We start from the raw sequence: 25,079 nt of genomic DNA, 5'->3' as shown, positions 1-25,079 counted from the left end.
CTTTTCTCATAAAAACTGGAGTACGTCAAGGTGACGGGCTATCTCCACTTCTGTTTAATATAGTCCTGGATAAAGTCATTAAGGAATGGGAAAAAGAATTAAAAAATCAATCCTACTGGAAACCAATCCATCTTGGTAGAACCAAAGACAACGTGGAGATATCTTGTTTAGCATTCGCGGACGACTTGGCCATACTTGCAGATGATGAAGAAATCGCCACCAAACAAACAGAGATCCTTAAGGAATGCGCGGATAAAGTAGGTTTACAAATTTCGTTTCAAAAGACCGAATTTTTCTGTACGAAATTCCATATACACAGTTTGAACACAAAATATGGAAAAATAAATAGAGTAAAACATTTTAAATACCTAGGTGAAATTTTGGAGCCAACCGGAGGAGAGAAAGTTGCACAGATCAGACAACAGAAAATGAAGAGAGCATATGGCATGACACATGAAATATACAATAAAAAATGCATCTCCTCGAACACAAAAATCAGACACTACTGCACAGTAATTAAGCCAGCAGCACTATATGCTAGTGAAATGCTCACACTCCACACAAAATGTGATTTAGAAAAAATACTAAAAGAAGAACGCAAAATTATGAGAAAGATTTTAGGTCCAAAATTAACAGAAGAAGGATACCGGATACAATCAAGAAGAACCACAGAAACTATATCAAACCTGGCAGCAGACATAAGAAGGCGAAGATTAAAATTTTATGGACATGTCACTAGACTTCCCCCCACACGACTCACCAACAGAATTCTCAGTTACATAGAAAAAGTCAAATCAACAACACCATGGATTAGCCAAGTAAAATTAGATTTACAAAAAGCAAATATTGAACTTAAAGATGTCAAAGATAGAAAAACTTTTAGAAATAAGGTGGAAAAGTGGATTGTATTGTCGGAGAAGGAAGCACTAAAGAGACCAGGAATCAAATGGACAGAAGAAAGAAAAAGAAAACATGGAGAACGAATGAAAGAAGTATGGAAGAAACGACGTCAGAAAGCTTTGCGTGATCCTTCTGGGTCCATTCGCGATAAGTAAGTAAGTAAGTATATATATAATAGAGGGAAACATTCCACGCGGGAAAAATATATTTAAAAACAAAGATGATGTGACTTACCATACGAAAGCGCTGGCAGGTCGATGGAAACACAAACAGACACATACATACACACAAAATTCAAGCTTTCGCAACAAACTGTTGCCTCATCAGGAAAGAGGGAAGGAGAGGGAAAGACGAAAGGAAGTGGGTTTTAAGGGAGAGGGTAAGGAGTCATTCCAATCCCGGGAGCGGAAAGACTTACCTTAGGGGGAAAAAAGGACGGGTATACACTCGCACACACACACACATATCCATCCACACATATACAGACACAAGCAGACATATTTAAAGACAAAGAGTTTGGTCAGAGATGTCAGTCGAGGCGGAAGTGGAAAGGCAAAGATGATGTTGAATGACACGTGTCTGTGTGTGTGTGTGTGTGTGTGTGTGTGTGTGTGTGTGTGTGTGCGTGTGTGCGTGCGTGTGCGTGTGCGTGTGCGCGCGCGAGAGAGTGTATACCCGTCCTTTTTTCCCCCCTAAGGTAAGTCTTTCCGCTCCCGGGATTGGAATGACTCCTTACCCTCTCCCTTAAAACCCACTTCCTTTTTGTCTTTCCCTCTCCTTCCCTCTTTCCTGATGAGGCAAGAGTTCGTTGTGAAAGCTTGAATTTTGTGTGTATGTATGTGTCTGTTTGTGTTTCTATCGACCTGCCAGCGCTTTCGTATGGTAAGTCACATCATCTTTGTTTTTAAATATATTTTTCCCGCGTGGAATGTTTCCCTCTATTATATTGATATATTTCTTTGGGCAAAAGTGGAAACAATTTATGAACTCACAGGGCATAAAACATGTATTAGTAAGTTTTTTTCACCCAGAAGCAAGCCCAGTAGAACGAGCCTTTAAAGAATTTAACCAGTTTATTACCCCCTCACAAACACACCTGATGGGTAGAATATGTAACTCCCTTCATGCAAGTTGTCAATAAGCTTCCACATTCTTCAACAGGTTTCACACCTAATAAGTTGATGTTCCGGACAAACCAAACGAATGAGTGGGAGTTGCCCATACCAAAAGTACCCACTACAGAAATGACACTACACGACAAAATTAAACAAGCCACGATTATACGAGGACTATTCACAAAGTACATTACGTTTTGGAATTAAAAATAAATAAAGTATTGGAAATTTTTTTTATTATATACAGATGAAAGCCACACTTAAATACTACTTTTCTACATAGTTGCCATTTAAATTAAGGCACTTATCGCAGCGATTGGGGAGCTTGGAAATTCCTTCGTCGTAAAATTCGGGCGCCTGCGCCTTCAACCACGTGGTTACCTCTTTTGGGACAGAAAAGGTGTCATTTTTGCGGATTTTCTGGAAAGAGCCACTACAATAAACTCTCAAAAGTATCGCCAAACTCTGCACAACCTCAGAAGAGCAATACAAAACAAGTGCAGGGGACAGTTGGGCTCAAAGATCTTGCTGATTCACGACAACGCCCGGGCCCACACGGCAAATGCCACTCGTGAAGTTCTCGAATCTTTTAAGTGGGAGTTGTTTCCTCATCCGCCGTACAGTCCCGACCTGGCACCGAGCGACTTCCACTTATTCCCAGCAATGAAGAAGTGGTTGGCTATGCAGCGTTTTGATGACGACGCACAGCTTCAAGAAGAGGTAACCACGTGGTTGAAGACACAGGCAGCCGAATTTTACGACGAAGGAATTTCCAAGCTCGTCCATCACTACGATAAGTGCCTTAATTTAAATGGCAACTATGTAGAAAAGTAGTATTTAAGTGTGGCTTTCATCTGTATATAATAAAAAAAAATTCCAATACTTACTTTATTTTTAATTCCAAAACGTAATGTACTTTGTGGATAGCCCTCGTACTAGAAAATGGGGCCGAGTATAGAAAGAAAATTTATAATAAGAAACTGAAATGTATTACACAATTTTCTGAAGGGCAAAGAGTCTTCTTACAGACGCACCCTAAATTGACAGAATTTGGCAAACTGAATAAGTGACAACTGCTCTATTCAGGATCATATACAATTTCCAAAATACCATACCTTGAGACATACAGATTAACCCATGAGAAAACAGGAAGAGAGAAGTGTCTCCACCCTCACAAAGTTATAAAAGCTTTTATAGAATGATGAAGCTAGGTAGCGTTTCTTATTTCTATCACAAGATTACATAGTGTACAAAACTCTTAGTATAATTTCTTCTTCTGGAGTGTATTTTAAGATAAAGTAATGTGTATAGGCATAAGGAATTCTTTTGGTTTGTACATGTAAGCATAAAATCAACAGTAATAAAAAGTAGAAACAAAATTAGTTTATGACTCAGCTGTCCGCACTCAACAATACGCGCTGATATCAGAAGTAGGGGGGAGGCACTGACCTGTGCACAGTCGCGACAGACTGGCGGATGGCGCAACCAAATAGGAACACAATATTTACATGAACCTAACTTAAATACAAAGTAAATGGAAATACTGCGCAATTACATCTACTGCCTTAAGAACTACGAAACCTATAGATATATCTACACAGAGATTTAATTAAATACCAAATACAATGTATTTACAAGTAAAAGGAAGCATTATGAAAAAATATAGGAGATGTATAAGCTATTGCAGGGTAAATGATCATAATGGGTAACAAAATAAACGAATGTCTATGAATTTAAACAAAGTATTGAAATATCTGTGGACGGATGTAATGACCAAATATATCAGTGGCCACCAAGCTACGTAATTTAATTAGTTTTACGTTTTTTTCTTTCATTGACCAGTGCATCATCACGGCGCAGAAGAGAATTATGTCGAGAGTAGCAGGTACCGAATGAAGAAACAGGCTGCATCTCGAGTAAACAATTTAGTTATAAGGATATTTATACAAAGGTCATAAGGCAACGAAAAATAAAAATATGCTTTGTCGCAGTATATCTGCTGGACATGTATCAGTACCTATTCAATGCAGAGTGCACATAAACATTTAAGCAATTTATTTTCCAAAAACCAAAAAATTTTTATCGAGTCACTTGAAAGCTTGGATAATGACGTTCCAGGTACTCAAGAAAGATAAGTCTACAATGGTTGAAGCTTCTTCATATGTCACACTAAGATAAACGTGAATTGAAGTAAACAGCACTAGCTCATGAAGAAACATGATGCTACGTGAGTGATTAGTCAGTACACACTATTTCCGAGAAATGAAAGTTCCTTGGAAACCAGTCCATGATTGTACAAGTAGAATTTCCTTATAAATCCTTGAACCAGTAGATGAGTATTTCCTTTCTTCCCTCCCAAACAAAGGAGGCGGCACCAAGCATAGTTAGGCCAGCAATGTGTAATGTTTTAGTCCTATTTTGAATGTTTTTCTACCTCCTCTACCTAAGGAAAAAATAAGCTCCCATAAGTAATAAAAGCCTACCTATAAAATGAAGTATGCTTGTATTGTACCCTAACAGTGTGCTATGTAATTAATTTGTATGTGTGATGTGAACGGAGGTAAGTTGAAACTAACAAACAAACCGTAGTAACAGAACACAGCTAATGAAAAAATTTATCACGTTTTAAACTTAAGAAATTTATGTTCGTAATATAAGCAATTGGCTGGAATGTCAGCCAAACGTATAAGCTATCATGTTATGTATATTGTTGTAACTCAATACTGGTGTGAATTTTCACTGGAAACCAAACAAACAATTTATACAATGTTTTGGACGGCTATATGTGTCTTTCAACAAGTGGACGGTCAAGTGTGGTGACATTAACATGCGTGGCCAATGAAATAACTTATGAGTGCTGTGGCTCACAATGCTTGATACATTAATAATGAACTACACTTGTTAAAGCAAGTACTTACCTCGTTGATGGATGCTGTTGGCCAGGGTTCTCTCTGCTGAAAATGTGAGTACAACAGGTAATAATGACACCCAGGCCATAAAAATGGAGATCTTCTGCCACAGCGTTGGATTTTGAACAAAAAGCACTAACCCACTGCACCAGAAATACGACAAATGCCACGGCAATTCTTTAATATGTAATACTCACGTGAAAGTGTGACATCAATGTGAAATCACACTAAGAAAATGAGTGCACACACTTGTGATGCTAGCAACTAACATGTTGACCGTTAGCAACTAGTTCATAGCTGAAAAATCTGCTAGTGCAGAAGTACGGAACCCAGCAGCGAGGCCAAAGCAAACTTAACATTATTGTCAAGGCACTAAATTCAAATATGTAATGGACTACCGTATTATGCATAAAATCTTTCAATTTCTTCTAGAACTTTAACATACATAGGATAAGCTGGCATATCCAATCCATTAAATAAAAGAGAAACCAACAAACAAAGGTCATCCACCCCTATTGGCAAATGTACATATGTACATGTAAAAAAAAAAAAAAAAAACACTACACATCTCCATACCATGTCAATGTACAGTGTGCAGGCAATTATGTAGGTACATCTACATCTACATCCATACTCCGCAAGCCACCTGACGGTGTGTGGCGGAGGGTACCTTGAGTACCTCTATCGGTTCTTCCTTCTATTCCAGTCTCGTATTGTTCGTGGAAAGAAGGATTGTTGGTATGCTTCTTCTGTGTGGGCTCTAATCTCTCTGATTTTATCCTCATGGTCTCTTCGCGAGATATACCTAGGAGGGAGCAATATGCTGCTAGACTCTTTGGTGAAGGCATGTTCTCGAAACTTTAACAAAAGCCCGTACCGAGCTACTGAGCGTCTCTCCTGCAGAGTCTTCCAGTGGAGCTTATCTATCATCTCCGTAACGCTTTCGCGATTACTAGATGTTCCTGTAACGAAGCGCGCTGCTCTCCGTTGGATCTTCTCTATCTCTTCTATCAACCATATCTGGTATGGATCCCACGCTGCTGAGCAGTATTCAAGCAGTGGGCAAACAAGCGTACTGTAACCTACTTCCTTTGTTTTCAGATTGCATTTCCTTAGGATTCTTCCAATGAATCTCAGTCTGGCATCTGCTTTACCAACGATCAACTTCATATGATCATTCCATTTTAAATCACTCCTAATGCATACTCCCAGATAATTTATGGAATTAACTGCTTCCAGTTGCAGACCTGCTATTTTGTAGCTAAATGATAAGGGATCTATTTTTCTATGTATTCCCAGCACATTACACTTGTCTACATTGAGATTCAATTGCCATTCCCTGCACCACGCGTCAATTCACTGCAGATCCTCCTGCATTTCAGTACAATTTTCCATTGTTACAACCTCTCGATACACCACAGCATCATCTGCAAAAAGCCTCAGTGAACTTCCGATGTCATCCACAAGGTCATTTATGTATATTGTGAATAGCAACAGTCCTATGACACTCCCCTGCGGTACATGGTGAAATATCCCCAGGGTACTGTAAAGTTAAAATTTATTAAAAACAAAAAATGAAACCCCAATTGACCATGTTGTTGTTATGGTCTTCAGTCCTGAGAATGGTTTGATGCAGCTCTCCATGCTACTCTATCCTGTGCAAGCTTCTTCATCTCCCAGTACCTACTGCAACCTACATCCTTCTGAATCTGTTTAGTGTATTCATCTCTTGGTCTCCTTCTACGATTTTTACCCTCCATGCTGCCCTCCAATGCTAAATTGGTGATCCCTTGATGCCTCAGAACATGTCCTACCATCCGATCCCTTCTTCTAGTTAAGTTGTGCCACAAACTTCTCTTCTCCCCAATCCTATTCAATACCTCCTCATTAGTTATATGATCTACCCATCTAATCTTCAGCATTCTTCTGTAGTACCACATTTCGAAAGCTTGAATTCTCTTCTTGTCCAAACTAGTTATCGTCCATGTTTCACTTCCATACATGGCTATGCTCCATACAAATACTTTCAGAAAAGACTTCCTGACACTTAAATCAATACTCAATGTTAACAAATTTCTCTTCTTCAGAAACGCTTTTCTTACCATTACCAGTCTACATTTGATACCCTCTCTACTTCGAACATCATCAGTTATTTTGCTCCCCAAATAGCAAAACTCCTTTACTACTCTAAGTGTCTCATTTCCTAATCTAATTCCCTCAGCATCACCAGACTTAATTTGACTACATTCCATTATCCTTGTTTCGCTTTTGTTGATGTTCATCTTATACCCACCTTTCATGACACTGTCCATTCCGTTCAACTGCTCTTCCAAGTCCTTTGCTGTCTCTGACAGAATTACAATGTCATCGGCGAACCTCAAAGTTTTTATTTCTTCTCCATGGCTTTTAATACCTACTCCGAATTTTTCTTTTGTTTCCTTCACTGCTTGCTCAATATACAGATTGAATAACATTGGGGATAGGCTACAACCCTGTCTCCCTCCCTTCCCAACCACTGCTTCCCTTTCATGCCCCTCGACTCTTATAACTGCCATCTAATTTGTGTACAAATTGTAAATAGCCCTTTCGCTCCCTGTATTTTACCCCTGCCACCTTCAGAATTTGGAAGAGAGTATTCCAGTCAACATTGTCAAACACTTTCTCTAAGTCTACAAATGCTAGAAACGTAGGTTTGCCTTTCCTTAATCTAGCTTCTAAGATAAATCGTAGGGTCTGTATTGCCTCACGTGTTCCAATATTTCTACGGAATCTAAACTGATCTTCCCCGAGGTCAGCTTCTACCAGTTTTTCCATTTGTCTGTAGAAAATACGTGTTAGTACTTTGCATCCGTGACTTAGTAAACTGATTGTTCGGTAATTTTCACATCTGTCTGCACCTGTTTTCTTTGGGATCAGAATTATTATATTCTTCTTGAAGTCTGAGGATATTTCGCCTGTTTGATACATCTTGCTCACCAGATAGTAGTTTTGTCAGGACTGGCTCTCCCAAGGCCGTCAGTAGTTCTAATGGAATGTTGTCTACTCCCGGGGCCTTGTTTCGACTCAGGTCTTTCAGTGCTCTGTCAAACTCTTCCCGCAGTATCATATCTCCCATTTCATCTTCATCTACATCCTCTTCCATTTTCATAATATTGTCCTCAAGTACATTGCCCACATATAGGCACTCTATATACTCCCTCCACCTTTCTGTTTTCCCTTCTTTGCTTAGAACTGGGTTTCCATCTGAGCTCTTGATATCATACAAGTGGTTCTCTTTTCTCCAAAGGTCTCTTTAATTTTCCTGTAGGCAGTATCTATCTTACCCCTAGTGAGCGTTGGCAAAGACATTAATTATGAATGCGTAGTATGGTGCAGATGAATGAAAAAACCATCACTAATTTTTCTTAGTACATTATTTTGTTTTTTACACACACTAGTATAAATAAGGACAGTAAAGATGTACGGCTAAAGTATGATGTATTACGAGCGTTATGTATCATATGTGTGTATAAATAAGAGTATATTTAACAACAGTAGTAAGTTTTTTTGTTGAAGTCATGTGGAACCAACTAAGGAGGATTTTCTTCATTTTTTGACATGCACTGGTGTCCTCGAAATGTAAGAGAAGAAGTCCGAAAAGCCTAAATTTGTACAAGCAGAACATTTCTAATAATGCAATTCCACTATACTTTAAATTAATTTTTTTCCATTTTTTATTAACATAACACAACTGTTCTAATAATCATTCCTACAGTAAGAAGATAAGACATCAGATTTTCTGCTATGATCATTCAGCTTACTGTTCACTTTTTCCCAAAGAAAACTTTGTTGCCTATGCAATGGGTTTGTAATGTCAAATGAAATATCTAAAGTTAAAGAACTTAAAACAATGTGATTATGGTAATCGAATGTTCTTGGTGGAATATAAATAATGTAAACAGTTAAGGCACTACATCGGCTACTGAAATATTTATTCACCTGTCCTCGTAGAACTTCTTAATTACAGATGCAGGATATGGCAGAAGTTTGTGGTGATCTTCCATCAGTAGATCTCCTCCATATGACACACCATCATCTGGAAACTCCGGGAGTAATCCTGCATTCATGAACCATTGAACAACTTCAAAATATAGTGAAATCATTTCAAGGGCCTTTGCCTGCTTTTCAACGGAATCTGGAACTTAAAAAATAAAAAAAATAATAAATGATCCTGTAAGGAAGTTCACTGTGTCGACCAACTTGCCTTAATGTATCAGACAGTGTTAGTTTCCCAATACAGCAAAAATATTTTTCAGTACTCGTGTCATTGCTACTGTTGTCACAGAAGTATGACTATGTCTTGAAAAAACATGTGTTTTGATTAATTTGATACTAGAAAGGTAAGATGGAAACTATAATTGACATACATAATTTTACTGCTAAGCACGAGAATGGAGACGAAAAAGGTGGTGATATTCTTCATGTACTGTGATTCTTAACCTGAACTGATTCACATACCGTGTCATCTGGCAGCACATAAAGTAGTTTTTTGTGTATTGTGATTGCACTTTAATCAATGAATGAAAACTTGTGTTGATTTGTTCGGCCCCCCCCCCCCCCCCCAAAAAAATCCAGTGTCATTACAAACCCCCAAAATAAAGTAATAAATTAATGAAAAACACGAAGTACTTTCTACTGTCTGAATAAACAATAATACAGAAGAATACACAATTTGATATTTTTTTGTTCACTTAAAATGTCAGTGTACTTCTATTTGTAGGGAAACAAAAAACCTCTTCTTACATCTTTGACATTTACTCTTTATTATAATATGTCAGACAGTTTAGTGAAGATTTACAAAATTTATTAATGTCCAGCTTATATCAGAGCTCTATGGCCAGGGAACTTAACTATGTCTTCGGAAATCTCTCTGAAATTTTATTGAGTTTTCACAATCAATACTGTCTACTGTGCACTCAACTGCACCAGAATCCCATTCAGGGTTGTGTTCAACTTCCCATTTATAGGGTTGCGTTCAACTTCCCATTTATAAAGACAATCTTAAATCTTGCACACTTAGCTCTTATGTGGCTCCTGACTTCTCTGCTGCTACATGCCATAAAGTGGTACAGTTAGGCCAATCTGACACGCCAAGTCTTATTCCGACTAACTGAGTCCATTTAGTTCTTCAGCACTCCATTAAACGACAACACACATCCTGTGGACAGAGCACGTTTCATTTCTAATACCAATTCTAAAGCAGGGCTTAACAACGTGCAGATTTCGAGCATGAGCACTCGTGCCCACTCACTTTCTTACTTGCAAGTCGAGCAGTTGCGGCATGGAGGCGAGTGAGGGAAATGCACAAGCACCATGTCCACAGCAACATGGGAGAAGTGCCACATATGAAATATGAGAGTGTCGGTTTTGACAGCAGTGCCACCTAATAGCAGCAATGGCGAGAAGCCACTATGTAACACTGAGAAAGTCTTCGTATCTCAATCCCCTGTGCGAGGATTCTTACCTGTTCACACAAAATGATAGGTATGGAAAACAGCAGTGGGTAAAAGCAAATATAGCTCATTTCCCTAAATTATCGGCTGTACAAGATGCTGTTGTTAAAAAACACTTTCAACATTAATCACAATTTTAGTATCCCTTAAGGGACAATTTGAGTAACGTTTTCAAGATCTGATGGCATCAGAAAGTGATTTAGATCTGTTCTCCTCTCCATATTCAGTGAATATTGAAGGAATTTGTCTTGAACAACAACTCGAAATTATTGACCTGCAGTGTAACAGACAATACAAAGACAAATGTCAGTACAAGAAAAACATCTTGGAATTCTACAGAGGAGTCCATCAGGATGGATTTTCTCGTTTGCACAAACAGGCTGCTATGATAATAATCAATGTTTGGTGCGCCGTTTGCTTCTGAACAACTGTTCATTGCAACAAAACGTAAGACAATGCGCCTGAGCATACGGCAGTCACATTGAAATCCAAACTGCACATTGCATCTAAATTTCACAACAATAATTACTCCTACACAGAAGCAATTGCTAAGGGGAAAGTTCAACAACTAAGAATCTCACACCTCAACAATTTCATTTTTGTATAACAACTCACAAAGTAAATTAAGAAAAATGTATAAGTACATGTTAATAAGATAACAGTTTGTAGCAATAACATTTCATGTAATGATTTCCATGTAGCTGATCACAGATTTAAATTGACTGACAAACATGTGTCGGCAGCTGTTATGTCCTTCACTCGACTCTCCATTCGGCTCCCCATTCTCTGTTCCTTGCAGATAGTGGGAGTCCTGTGCTCGCTGCACTCTGTGCTCACACCTTGCTGCTCACAGTTTGCTCCAAGGGCACATTTGTTGTAAAAACCTGATCTACAGGCTTTCATACAATGTGAAACAAGTCTCACTTGCTTCAAATGTACTTTTCAAGACCCTTCTTGCTGTTACAAGTCAGCAATTACACACACAGGTACATGCACATTGTCCTTTATATAAAAATATTTAATTGGATCGATAAAAAATCTACTCATCAAGCGGTGACAGAACACACACGTAAAAGACGGCTGTAATTGGCAAGCTTTTGGAGCCAGTGGCTCCTACTTTACTACTTTAGGCAGCAGGGTTGAAGGGAAAGGAAGAGGTGTGGAGGAAAAGGACTGGAGAGGTCTAGGAAAAGGGGTAGATTTCAGGAAAGTCACCCAGAACCACGGGTCAGGGGACTTGCCATACGGACAGGATGAGAAGGAAAGAGTGATTGCTGGGAACTGCATCAGATGAGATTTGAAAACCTGAGAGCTTAAAGTTCCCAGGTACATGGCATAGGCCCTCAGAAGGCCAAGCAACTGTGTGTTTCTCTGCATGTGACAGGCATCAAGCTTGTTGCAACAGCAACAGAACTCTCAGTGTACAAACACTAAATCTTTTCTGTGTGTGTATGCATGAAGGATGGGGCAATTCCCATTGGGAGAGACTTATCAGCAAGTCATTAGTGCCACAAATATCAAACTGGCAACTGGAACAGCAGGAGACATTGGATGAAATCAGATCTTTTTCAGTCCAGTCCAGGAGTCTATCCCAACCATCAAAACATCCTTAGACATCAATGCATCCAACGCTGGATGCCTGACCGTATTTCGCCAAAGGTTACTGGCTGAAGTGAGGGGAGAGCCAATGATTAAATGTTTGTTTGTCTCTCAGACAATTTAGCTGCAGAGAATGATTTCAGAGATTTTGAGAGAAACTATTATAAGGTAGTCACAAATTATGTTCACACTAATGAGGTCTGTAGGAGAAAGGTACCAGTAGGTGTTAGTGCGTCTTAACCGGAGGTACCATGATTAATCATGCGTGCAAATGGTCCTACAGGATGCATAGCAAAATTCTAGTGTGGACTCCGTGAAATATTGCAGGGTGTATACGTGGACAAGGAAAAAAAAATTCCCGGATTTTTCCCAAATTTCCCGGTTGAAAATACACTTTCTCCCGAATGAAAATACACTTTTTCCGTGTTAAATGACAGTATACTTTTCCTCGGCACTGTAAAACTTATCAATCCTTAGAATGTTTATGGTTTTCTACACAGACGTAGAATTTGCCGGCACTTTAGAAAACAAAACCCGGGGGAACACGTTTTGGAAAGATCTTTGATTTGCAGCAACATGTACGCTGCATTTCTTCATTTTACGGAGGTATAAATTCGAATTCCACCAAACACTGCATGTTACTTTCCGAAGCAATGAAATCGAGATTGCAACATGCTTTTGTAAGCCAGCCATAGCTCATGTCACGCAATCTCGGCAGCTGATGACAGCACAGGACACGTAGTGTAGTCAACCAATAGCAAGATTACTCGTAAGTAGCGCGAACACACAAAAAGAAAAGTTAATGGTTTAAATTAATATACATAGTTTTGTTAGACGAAAAACAAAGGTTTCACAGATAATACTGGTCTCTAAGATTAATAAGCTGCAAGAGAAGCTAGGCTTCCACATATAATGCTCATCATTTTGCACGTGCTACACAAATGTGCCAGTAAAATTTTTTTAAAAAAAATGTCTGATCTTCTGGGCTTGAAATTCTTCTAGATGGTCATCTTCAAAAAGTTGATTTTTAAATGAGAGTCAAATGCTCTGTGATTTAAGAAATTCATCGTACATTCTCACACATGGTTCATCTTGCGTAAAAGGAAATTTACTTTGAAAGTAACACTTTTCAAACCACCATTCGCAATATTTTCCTGTGACCTGTTAGAAATTGGTTCATTTCAGCAGTTGCCAGAGAGCGCCAAATAACAGGTGTCACTGCGTCTGCGCAGCTACAATGACGCAGGAAGCCTGTATGTTCGTACGTGTAAAATATTAAAAGATCTTGCATTATGCCATAAAAGAAACAAGACATCAAAGGATACTTCAGGAGCATCGTAATTTCATTAACTATACTAAAATGCATAATTCGGCTTAAAGTACACAATCGTATGTCCAGATTCGGATGTAAATTTTCTTGAGTACCAGTACTGTATTATCTAATGTTTGGTTCTTTATTATGGCATAGTGCTATACGAGGTAGAAGATGGAAAACGTGCACTTGAAATGCAGCGAACAGTTGAAACTAGCCAACAGTGTGAAATTAAACACTTCGCTTCAAATAAATTGACTGCCTCAGCACAAAATATTAATAAAAACCAAATTTCTTTAGCAAACCGACAAAAATAACATCATTGTTCTGCAAGGTGACTAATGCTTGACTGTCAGAAAGGTGAAAATAAAACCGGAAACTAACAACATATTTTAGCCTTTCGTAATTATGCGAACATATTTTAATTCATTTGGTAGCTCCCAGCTACAGAAATCCATTCTGTTTTCATTTAAGGTGAGAGCAGTAAACAAAGAGGAAACAGCAAAATCACTAAACGTAAACACAGGTCACGTGGAGACTACCCACCTCCCCACTACAACTCAGACTGCTCTGTGCATCAGCCCTGGGGATCTACAATATTTCCGAACTGGAGCAATTTAGATAGTGGCGCCCAGCCACACATCTGTAGCCAGAAGCGGGAGAAGGTACTTCTCATAGGCGACTCAACTGCGCATGCACAAGAGCCCGCCCGCAACTGCTCAAATGAATCAAATGTAAACAGCTGTCATGTCACGCTCATCGGAGGCAATTTATTGTTAGGAAGCACTGCATATTTTTCCTAAAGCCTTTGACACATTTTGGTTGGCAGACGCTTGTATGAACACTGTGTTTTGTTGTTGTATATGGCGCATTTTCTTTGCGACTTAAGTTCATGTTTTTTTGCTGCAGCATTATTCTGCAGAAGTGGGATACAATAATATCCTTCATTAGAATATTGGTTCTTACCAGTCAAAATCACAAAAATTTAACCAGTAACTAAAACAAGGAAAAGTTCCCGGAATTCTAAAAAATTCCTGGGTTTTTTCCGGTTTTCTCCCAGACGAAAAAATTCATGGGTTTTTCCCGGATGTCCCGGGTCGTATACACCCCATATTAGTACGCAGAAATCCCATACTGAACTTTTGTACAGTTTCAGTTTGTAATGATAAAGAAAGATCAGATGCACATCGTAAGGAAGTAGTCATAATTGGAATAAGAAGCTAAGAGTGACACAGTGACAATGGCTCACTTTAACTAAAATTTTAAGTTGCTTTTTTGCAACAACAATTAATAAGTGGACTGCCTCCACAGCTGAATGGTTAGGACTGCTGCCTTTAATGCAGAAAGACCCAGGTTCAAATCCCTATACCTGCTCAGAATTTTTGTGAGGTAGGGAGGTCAAGTATGGGGTCCACTCAGCCTTTATGAGGCCAAATGATGAGCTGCTTGAATAAAGAAGCAACAGCATCATCAGGATTAATCTACTAGCATAATGGCTGGAAGGACTGACATCATGCCAATGGCTGGAGGGATTGACATCATGCTGATCACATATTCCACAATAACATAGCGCTCCTTGTACAGTCTTGAGGCAGTTGCTGGCCGGTCAGAACAGGTCTAAGGCCTAATTTGTGAGTGGTGTTTATAAAATAAAGTGTGAATTGCCACCTATGTTACAGCAGGAGGCTGTGTTTGGTATTTAATATCAAAATCTGCAGCTGCTAATGACAATCATTACCAGAATTCGCAAGTGACAATACAAGAAGTCTATAAAATAAAACTGCTGACTTATTCTTTTTCACCACTGCCCCATGAACATCACTCCTTTGATTTTATGCTGGCCATAGAAATGTTCAGCTTTCCACAAGAAAAAATTGGAATCTCCATAACCATTATGAGAAAGTAATGGATATGAAAAAAAATTAAAGGTGATCCAGTGGAAGGAGATAGTCTGGATCAGCAGCTCGAATGAATTTTAAAGTGGTGCTTTGTCATAAAAATGAAACAGACATAGCACATGGAAGAAACAATGCTCAGTGGGTAGTTACGTTGGTATAACATTAGCATCAGAAAAAGTACTAACATTTACAATTCTCTGCAAAAATTAAAAAAATTTTAAATGCAGTGAAAGTAAGATAACACGCAGCCAAAGTAAGATAACATGCTGTCATGACTTTTTAAACAGTAGCAACGAGACAGAAGCGTATTTGTATTTCAGCAGTTTTTAAAACTTTAAGAAAAAATAACCATTATTTTAAGCATCTTTTCTTGAGCACTGATCACAGTCATGAATAACTTCTTGAAAAACAAGATGTTTGCCTTTGATGCATTAGCTTCATTTTCAATCACAACAGGCCCATTTTCAGCTGGAAACAATTAACTAAGAGTGTATAAATTCATATGGAACTTAGATTATAATAGTACATAATATTAAACACAGGACACATTTAAATTTCTTGTCTAGGTGTATGATAAATTTGTATAGCTATCGTGTATGATACAATATCCGCTCTCTTTTATTTTTTTTTTTTTTTTTTTTTTTTTTTTTTTTTTTTTTTTAATGATTAAATCTTAATTAAATTACACACTTATTTCCTTTCCCTCACTTAGTTCCATTAAAAGGTGCTATTTTACAACTTTCTTAATGTGCTCTTACACAATAAATGTAAATAATTTGTCACAGATTTGATATTACATGCCATGGTGATCTAAATTTCATATTGGTTCCGATCAATAGTTTGTGTTACGTACACAGTCTACCCCATCAGTCCAAAAAGTTTTTAGACTACATCAACAAGAAGTAGAAAAATGTTAAGGTGTGGTTTTAACACTACTAGTGCCCTACATCGTCTCCTCCCTCCCTGCTCCCCCCCCCCCCTCCCCTTCAATTTAGTAGTACAATACACAGATAGTCTCTGCAACCAGGTGAAAATGTCAGTTGCATTTCAATTAAGTCGTACCAGATATCTGTGCGTCATTTTTGTTCGAAAGTCAAAATATGCAGGACAAACTTTGCACACTCTTTTCCCTTCTTCAAAACATTTTGGAGAATGTCCAACACTTTATTTAGACATGTTAATCCACTAAGATTTGTAGCATAACAACATGGACACACTATGGCTCTACAGCCACTACTTAACACTGCCTGCTCACAACTGATGCGTTGAATGCACATCTATTGTTTACAGATATTAGTTCAAGCCACCATCATAGTTAATGTGCTGGTGTTGATTATACACCATGAATACGATGAGTCTCAGAACTTTTAGGACAAATGGTGTAATTCATAATTTACACTTGAAAATGACTCTTCAGTCAAAACTGCATTCATGCTGACTGAAAAGGCTGCTAGTCAAAGGCAAAAAAGAGTTCAAAAACACATTTAAACAGTTTTCCAGATTTGATAAAGCATCAAGGCACAATCATATCACCCCTCTTCATAACAAACAAAAAACAAACAAGGTTTACTAAGGGTTAATATAACCATCCCTGTAATTCAATGGCATCTACACTGTTTACGTACCATAAATTTTTGGAATCTTGGGTGATGTTAACACTCCGCTGAAGAGTTTTGCCAAATGGCCAAGCTGGTTACGATACATGCTTAGCATACGCCGGCCAGCACGGTCCAGTTTTGTGCCCGAGTGATCAAAAAGTGGTTCACCTAAAATATGAACCATTTGTTACACTAGTAATAATGAACAAAAACATTACATAGGACATGCTTTTCTAATGTTTTGAAAAATATTTATTTGACCACAATATTTGACCGCATTTTGTTTCTTAAGCCATCATCAGGTGACAACTAACTGGCACAACCACATGTAAAGTGACAGGCGACGTAAAATATTACTGATACAGGATGTACATAAAATAGAGAGGTAGAAAGCTTCTACAAAGGGACATATTACTATTTTACTATGCATTAATTACTAAATTTAACAAAAATTAAAAATAAAGGTTTTTTTGCAGAAATCTACATTTAAAAATAGATTAAAAGTAAAGTTGAATGTACTACTGAAATTTAACATTTGCGTAACTAACTAAATTTTACAGAGAAGAAAAAAAGTTGTGTTTGGTCATATAAAAGTGAACTGGCATTTTGTATCATTTATTTCAAATACTCCCAGTATCATATTTTTGCTCTCATAACAGTATGTAAAATGTCATACCCTACATTGTATGGGTGGTTCCCTGTTAAAACACGTTTCCCATAGTTTGAATGGGTCTCTTTTTGTCCCCAACTTCTCTCAGGCACCAATATTTTTTTGATCGCAGCTTCCCTCACATGCTAACATTGTAATTGCCACACCTCTGCCTGACTGACCAACATAATTTCACGCAGTGCTTGCATGCGATTTTACACATGCTACTCTGTGCCGAATGTTTCGCTTGCCTTTACTATTCAGTAACAATTCCCTATACTACTGATATTGAAAACTGCAGGTTTGTGGTCTTGAGACTTTTAGCAAGGTAAAATGAAATTTTGCCAACATGGGACTACCTATGGGTTCCTGTTAGCCAGCAGCAACTTAATTTTACACACTATTCTTTTTGTAGAATGTTATGGATCAGTCAGAGTTACAGCTGTTAGTGAAAATTATAAGTTTGACAGTCAGTTATCCAGTCTGAAAGGCAGATTCAGGTAATGGATCTGGTATGAAGCACTGCACCACAAAATGGAAAACTGAGTGTTTGTTACTTCCTTGGTGCTGCGAGCTCAAAGGAATTACAGTATCAGTAGCTGTTTTTCGGTAAGTGCTTTGCTAGTATTTCTTTATGTGCAATACGCTTATAAAAAAGCCTCCCAGTTTCATTGGGAATAGCAATATTTTTCTTCTGTTTACAGCAGCACAACAGCCCTGTAAGCTCTCACACAGAAATTGTTTCATATTTATATGGTTGTTAGAAAATATTCAGGCCAAGAGCATTATGCACACGGCTGGGACGAACATAACTTCTTTAAATGCATTAACCCGTTTCGATTTCAAAATTTAAGAATTAATTATTTAACACTGCCTTCATTTCTTACTGTTACAAATACGACACCCCAGATCATGTAAGAAACAGTGACTGTCCGCTTACTCGGGCAGGTAACCCTCGTCAGAGCACGGCCACCTGGTGGCAACAGCATCACACCCTTACTTGTGGCATCAACCACTAGATGATACTCCATTTGGTAAAATTTGTGGCAGACCTTGCCTGACCGCAAGCAGCCCTAAGTTGCTTTCCACTGGCTGGCATCTGAAATACAGCCATTTCTGATAAAAGTGTCACTAGTGAATCGAGTCATTGTACCGAGTGGCTGCAAATATATCAACTGTACAGGGACAGGAGGTGTGAAGGGACAGGCAGACATATCCTCATGTAAAAATGTTCAGATTTCCTATCAACATTTAAGAAAGGTTACAGAAGAGGGTCTTCAATTCATTTATGAATAAATACACACATCAAACAAAGATTTGCATCACCCCGGTACCCAGAACTCCTGAAGATAGACAACTGTGGATATTGTATCACAGACATAGTCCCTTTGACAGTTCAGAGATGTCACTAAACCCACCCAAAGATGTAAACAACCATGCATGAGCGACACCTAATAGACGGAGGGGGTCCGACAGCCGATCAGTTCCAGTCATTCCACCAGGAATGAGGTACACAGCTCATGTTGTCTGTAGTTCAACCATGCCTAGATGGTCAATACCACAGTTCAATCAAGTCTGCATTGTTACTTTGTGCCAGAAAGGGCTCTCAACAAGGGAAGTGTACAAGCGTGTCGGAGTGAACAAAAGCGGTGTTGTTCGGACACGGAGGAGATACAGGCCACCCAAGGGCTACTACTGCAGTAATGACCGCTATCTAGAGATTATGACTCGAAGGAACCCTGACAGCAACACCACCATGTTGAATAATGCTTTTTGTGCAGCCACAGGACGTCGTTTTACGACTCAAACTGTGCGTAATAGGCTGCATGATGCGCAAATTCACTCCCGGCATCCATGGCGAGGTCCGTCTTTGCAACCATGACACCATGCAGTGCGGTACAGATAGGCCCAACAACATGCCAAATGGACCGCTCAGGACTGGCATCACGTTCTCTTCACTGATGAGTGTCGCATATGCCTTCAACCAGACAACAGTCGGAGACATGTTTGGAGGCAACCCGGTCAGGCTGAACGCCTTAGACACACTGTCCAGCAAGTGAAGCAAAGCGGAGGTTCGCTGCTGTTTTGGGGTGACATTATGTGGGGCGACATGTGCCGCTGGTGGTCATAGAAGGCACCGTAACGGCTGTACAATACATGAATGCCATCCTCCGACTAATAGTGCAACCATATCGGCAGCATATTGGTGAGGCATTCGTCTTCATGGATGACAATTCGCATCCCCATCGTGCATATCTTGTGAATGAATTCCTTCAGGATAACGACTTCCCTCAACTAGAGTGGTCAGCATGTTCTCCACATGTGAACCCTATCAAATATGCCTGGGATAGATTGAAAAGGGCTGTTTATGGACAACGTGCTCCACTAACCACTCTGAGGGATCTACGCTAAACTGCCATTGAGGAGTCGGACAATCTGGACCAACAGAGCCTTGATGAAATTGTGGATAGTATGCCATGACAAATACAGGCATTCATTAATGCAAGAGGATGTGCTACTGGGTATTAGAGGTACCAGTGTGTACAGTGATCTGCACCACCACCTCTGAAGATCTCGCTGTATAGTGGTACAACATGCCATGTATGGTTTTCATGAGCAATAGAAAGGGCGGAAATGATGTCTATATTGATCTCTGTTCCAATTTTTTGTACAGCTTCCGGAACTTTTGGAATCGAGGTGATGCAAAACTTTTTTTGATGTGTGTATATTAGCTAAGAGTAAGAACTAACAAAAAGCCCTAAGCACTCAATGCTGTCCAAATTTTACCCATCTTTGGTGTTTATACAATGCAGCAACTGTGCTTTCTGGACAGGAAATGTACAAGATCATTTTTAAATGAAATCATTGCCTTCATTTGACCGAGTTTTTGTCATTTATGGCGCTTTTGGCTGTACAGCCATTTTCAAATGGAAGGTGAAAATTGAAACCGATAAAATGTATTGACAAAGCTCAAGGCAGATACTGTGCTGGCATTTGATAAATAAGTAAAAACTTACAGTAAAATGTCAACAATGACCCCATTTTAAAAGTATATTTCCAAAAACAAAGAAAAGTCATTGTATCATTTCTGTTCTCTAGCAACTGGTATGTACTAGAGCACACAGAAACAACAAGCACAGCAAATGAAACTGATCACAAGCAAACAAACATTCACAGAGAATTTGCCAGTGTTCACTATCATTCGTTCATATCTGTGAATAAGCTTTTAAACTGAAAGGAAGATAATAGAACACAATATAACAAGCAATGGTGTGCTCACTCTACGAACATCAGTTTTGATAATCCTCGCACATGTTTCAACCGAGAACATGGGTTGTAGGTATGATGTAAACCTTTGATAGTGAGACAGGATTATTTTGCTCACTGTTTCTGACAAAGCAAGCAAAATGATGTAGCAGAGTAAGTAGGTAGCTTCAATTTGTACGTAAGCGTGAAACGCTTGGAGGTAATGCAATTTATACTGGACTGCAGCTACAGCCTTCTTTCAATATTATTCCAAAACTTTGCACATATTTCAGTCGACACCAATCACTAGCTCTTCATTACACTTGAGGAAATTTAAAAGCATGCCATTAACTAACAACAATAAACATAAAGCAGTTCACATGCAAAACAGGAGGCAAATACTCTCTGTGATGCCAGTGCCAAATTGGAGACGACATGAGGCGAGCTTCCTCCGATGCTTTGCAAAAAGACTGACAACTAGACGGACATGAGAGAGCACCAACGAATGCATACCAAACATGACCAAATGTTTTCTAGCGCTTGCCCATCAACAAACCCGTCTCTGGTGTAAACCAGAGTACTCTCATCTGCCGATGCCCATTCGCCTGTGTTTGCTCCAGTGGATACTTTATTGCCTGTTGCAATGATCTTTTTAACCTGTTATTGATCAGTTTAATTTTGGTTTGATGCAGAGAAATGTGTATGTTTTGTTGCACATATTCATTTCAATGCCAAGCAGGAGCAGGCGGATGGGAGAGGAGCCAGCAGAGAGTGGGGAGAGGGGATGACAAACAGTAAGTACAATAATCGTGTTTGCGTATATACTTGTGTTCATCCATAAGTGAAGCAATGCAGCTCATAGGTAACTGATTACATTCGGGCAACATCATCCATACTGCTGCTAGCACCTGATAAGCAGGATCAAAGAAAAAGGAAAGAATTTGGAGGAGACTTCCGAGTGTTATATCTGTACGCAGAAATTTTTATATCACCGTAACCCATTTCAAACGAGCTGCTATAAGCATTGTTTTTAATACATTTAATTTATTTATTCTGCACATTATTTTAACAAGTATTGCAGAAGTAGAAACGAATTTTGATTTTACAATTATGGGAGTTAATCCGCAACCTTCAGTACTGTTGGCTATGGTGTGAAAGCACTTGGCATACAACGCCCAAACCTTGTGTTAATTGGCAAACCCACGTCACAGTTGAACCATTATTGCCAATTCCATGACACATATAGGTCAATGAGCATTGTGGCTTTGCCTAGAACATTTGCTGTATGCCAGAAAAACAGTTCCTGCAGTTGCCTGTTCTGTCATAAGAACAGGCAATCAGTTTCTTACATGATCTGGGATGACACCACCTGGTTTGCCCCTTGTTCAAATTAAGATTTGTATTTCATACCAATCTACTCTGCTCCCAACACTGCAATGAAAGAGCAGCATAACGATGCTATGGGAGCTGTTCTACATCTATACTCTGCAAACCACTGTGAGGTGCATGGCTGAGGGTATGTCCTATTGTACCAGTCATTATTGTTTCTTCGTGTTCCATTCACGTATAGTACAGGAAGAGTTATTGTTTGAATGCCAGTGTGCCTGCAGTAATTATTCTAATCTTTTCCTCACGATTCATTTCTGAGAGATACGTGGGGGGTTGTAGTACATTCCTAGAGTATCCATTTAATGCCGGTTCTTGAAACTTTGTTATTAAGCTTTCTCAGGATAGTTCAAGTCTGTCTTCAAGAGTCTGCTAGTTCAATTTCTTCAGTATCTCTGACGCTCTCCCATGGATTAAACAAACCTGTGATCATTCATGCCGCCCTTCTCTGTATACATTCAGTATACCCTATTAGTCTTATCCGGTACAGGTCCCACACATCTGAGCAACATTTCAGAACTGGTCGCATGAGTGATTTGAAAGCAATCTCCTTTGTGGACTGATTGCATTTCCCCAGTATTCCAACAATAAACCTAAGTCTACCACCTGCTTTACCCAGAACTGAACCTCTGTGATCACTCCATTTCATATCCCTACGAAGTATCCCCAGGTACTTGTACGAGTTGGCTGATTCCAAGTGACTCACTGATATTATAGCCATACGTTACTACATTTTTTTCATTTTGTGAAGTGCACAATTTTACATTTCTCAACATTTACAGCAAGCTGCCAATCTTTGCACCACAATGAAATCTTGTCAAGTTCTGACAGAATATTTAAGCAGCTTCTTTCAGATAGTACTTCATCATAGATAACTGCATCATTTGGAAAAAGCCTGTTGCCTGCAAGGTTATTAATATACAATGTGAACAACAAGATAATGTGCTGTGTCCTCCCTACCAAACAATCCTCAATCCAGTCACAAATTTCACTTGATGACCCATACGACATACATATGACAACAAGTGTAGTTGTGGTACTGAGTCAAATGCTTTTCAGAACTCAAGAAACATTGCACCTACCTGGCTGCTTTCAGTACATCATGTGAAGAAATTGTCAGTTGGGTTTTGCATGACCAATGTTTTCAAAATCCGTGCAAGTTGGCACTGACGTGGTCATTCTGTTCAAGCTACCTCATTATGTTTGAGCTCAGAGTATGTTCTAAGATTCTAAAACAAATCAATGTCAAGGACATTGGATGGTACTACTGTGGATCACTTCTACTGCTATTCCTGTAGACGGATGTGCCCTGTGCCTTTTTCCAAGATCTGGGGACAGTGTTTTGTTCAAGGGATCTATGCTAGAAATAGTTAGAAGAGGGGCTAAGTCTGCCACAAATAGAATCTGACGGGGATTCCATGGAGGGCTGGAGCTTTGTTCAGTTTTAACGATTTCAGCTGTTTCTCAGTACCACAGACACTTGTGTCATTCATCTTTTCAGTGGTACGAGGTTTAAATTGGGGCAATTCTCTTGGGTTTTTCTTTGTAAAGGAACATTTGAAAACTGAGTTAAGCACTAAAGCTTATGCTTTGCTATCTCAATTTCAGTTCCTGTCTCATTCGCTAGGGATTGGACACTAACTTTGTGCCACTGACGGTCTTTACCTACAACCACAATTTCTTTGGGTTCTGTGAAAAATCACTTGGCAATATTCTGCTACAGTAGACATTGAAGACATGACACATTGCTGTCTCGAAATCCAAACACATTTCATTCAACATCTCTCTATCTATAGCCCGACGATTTGTTTTATGCCTATTACGCAGTAATCTGTTTCTTTAGGTGTTTCTTTATGGTGGCTGTATACTATGCAGGTTGCCTTCCATTCTGAACTGTTCTGGGTACGTATGTATCCAGGGCATAGTCAACTATTCTTTTAAACTTGAACGATAGTTCCCCTATATGCTCCTGTCCTGTGCTGAACATTTCAAGTTCCTCATTGAGATATCACACTATTGATTTTTTATCGAATTTACTGAACAACTATATCTTTTTGCTTGTTTTAGTTGTCCTCTGCACTTTGGTAATCACTTCTGCCACAACAGCACTGCGGTCATTGATGGCAGTTTCGATGTGGCATCCTCAAAGCCATCAGATCTATTTGTTGCCGTTGGATCCAGTAGATTTCCATCATGAGTGGCGGTCCTAACTATATGTTATAAGTCGTTTTCAGAGAAGGCATTTCGTTAAGTTTCATAAGATGCAGCAACATCAAGTATATCACAACAATGAACAGAACAGAGTTGTGAAATTATCCATGGCACAATCTCAGATCACACGAGAGTGACACACCGTATTTTTCAGTTACACAGCCACATGACCTCGTGGCATCAATTAACAACATTTACCATAAAAAGTAATGTTTGTGTCAAGAAAGATTACATGCACACTGACACGTTTTACATATTATCTGTTGAGTATATCACCACCTACAGAACGTAAGTGTGTGTACATATTAAATCACTGAAAGGTAAATGTGAATTCATTTAAATTATACTAGTAGTCATTACATTGGAGAAGTTAAATGGCAGAGAGAAGCACGAAGGAAATTTATCTACGAAATGCAGTGGAATAACGTTAAGCAACAGTAGTCTTGAATGAACTGTGACATGAGCCTGAACAATAGGGGACTGACATACTAGGATATGTATTAAAACTCTGAAATACTGCCTTGATAAAGACTAGTTACTAGCCAAAATCTAGATTTGCTTTAATAAAGCCTGAAAGGAAAGGACAACTGACTGCTGTGCTTCATCATTTTAAAAGTCTTATCACAGTCATTGAGTGCATCCCACATTTCTAACGGAAGCAACTTGACTTTAAGAACAGAATGCGAGAACCAATGATTAAATTTCATTACTTTACAAATTGGGTAACTTAATTCTGTACTCGTGAACTATTTCTGTTCAAAACT

General features: G+C 38.9%; 1 protein-coding gene across 1 annotated transcript in view; it reads right to left on the bottom strand.

Annotated features, from left to right (window-relative positions):
- The window catches only part of LOC126474919 (protein ELYS), a 350,083-nt gene that overhangs the window by 259,611 nt on the left and 65,393 nt on the right, over positions 1–25,079 (bottom strand). Inside the window, exons 11-12 of the mRNA XM_050102423.1 lie at positions 16,851–16,991; positions 8,903–9,104 (exon numbers count right to left, since the gene is read on the bottom strand). Coding sequence (XP_049958380.1) covers positions 8,903–9,104; positions 16,851–16,991 — 343 coding nt within the window. The remainder of the gene's footprint in view (positions 1–8,902; positions 9,105–16,850; positions 16,992–25,079) is intronic.

Source organism: Schistocerca serialis, chromosome 4, assembly GCF_023864345.2.
Source record: "Schistocerca serialis cubense isolate TAMUIC-IGC-003099 chromosome 4, iqSchSeri2.2, whole genome shotgun sequence".
Classification (NCBI taxonomy): Eukaryota; Metazoa; Arthropoda; class Insecta; order Orthoptera; family Acrididae; genus Schistocerca; species Schistocerca serialis.
Note: the sequence above shows the minus strand (reverse complement) of the source record. Positions and strands in the feature narration are given on the sequence as shown.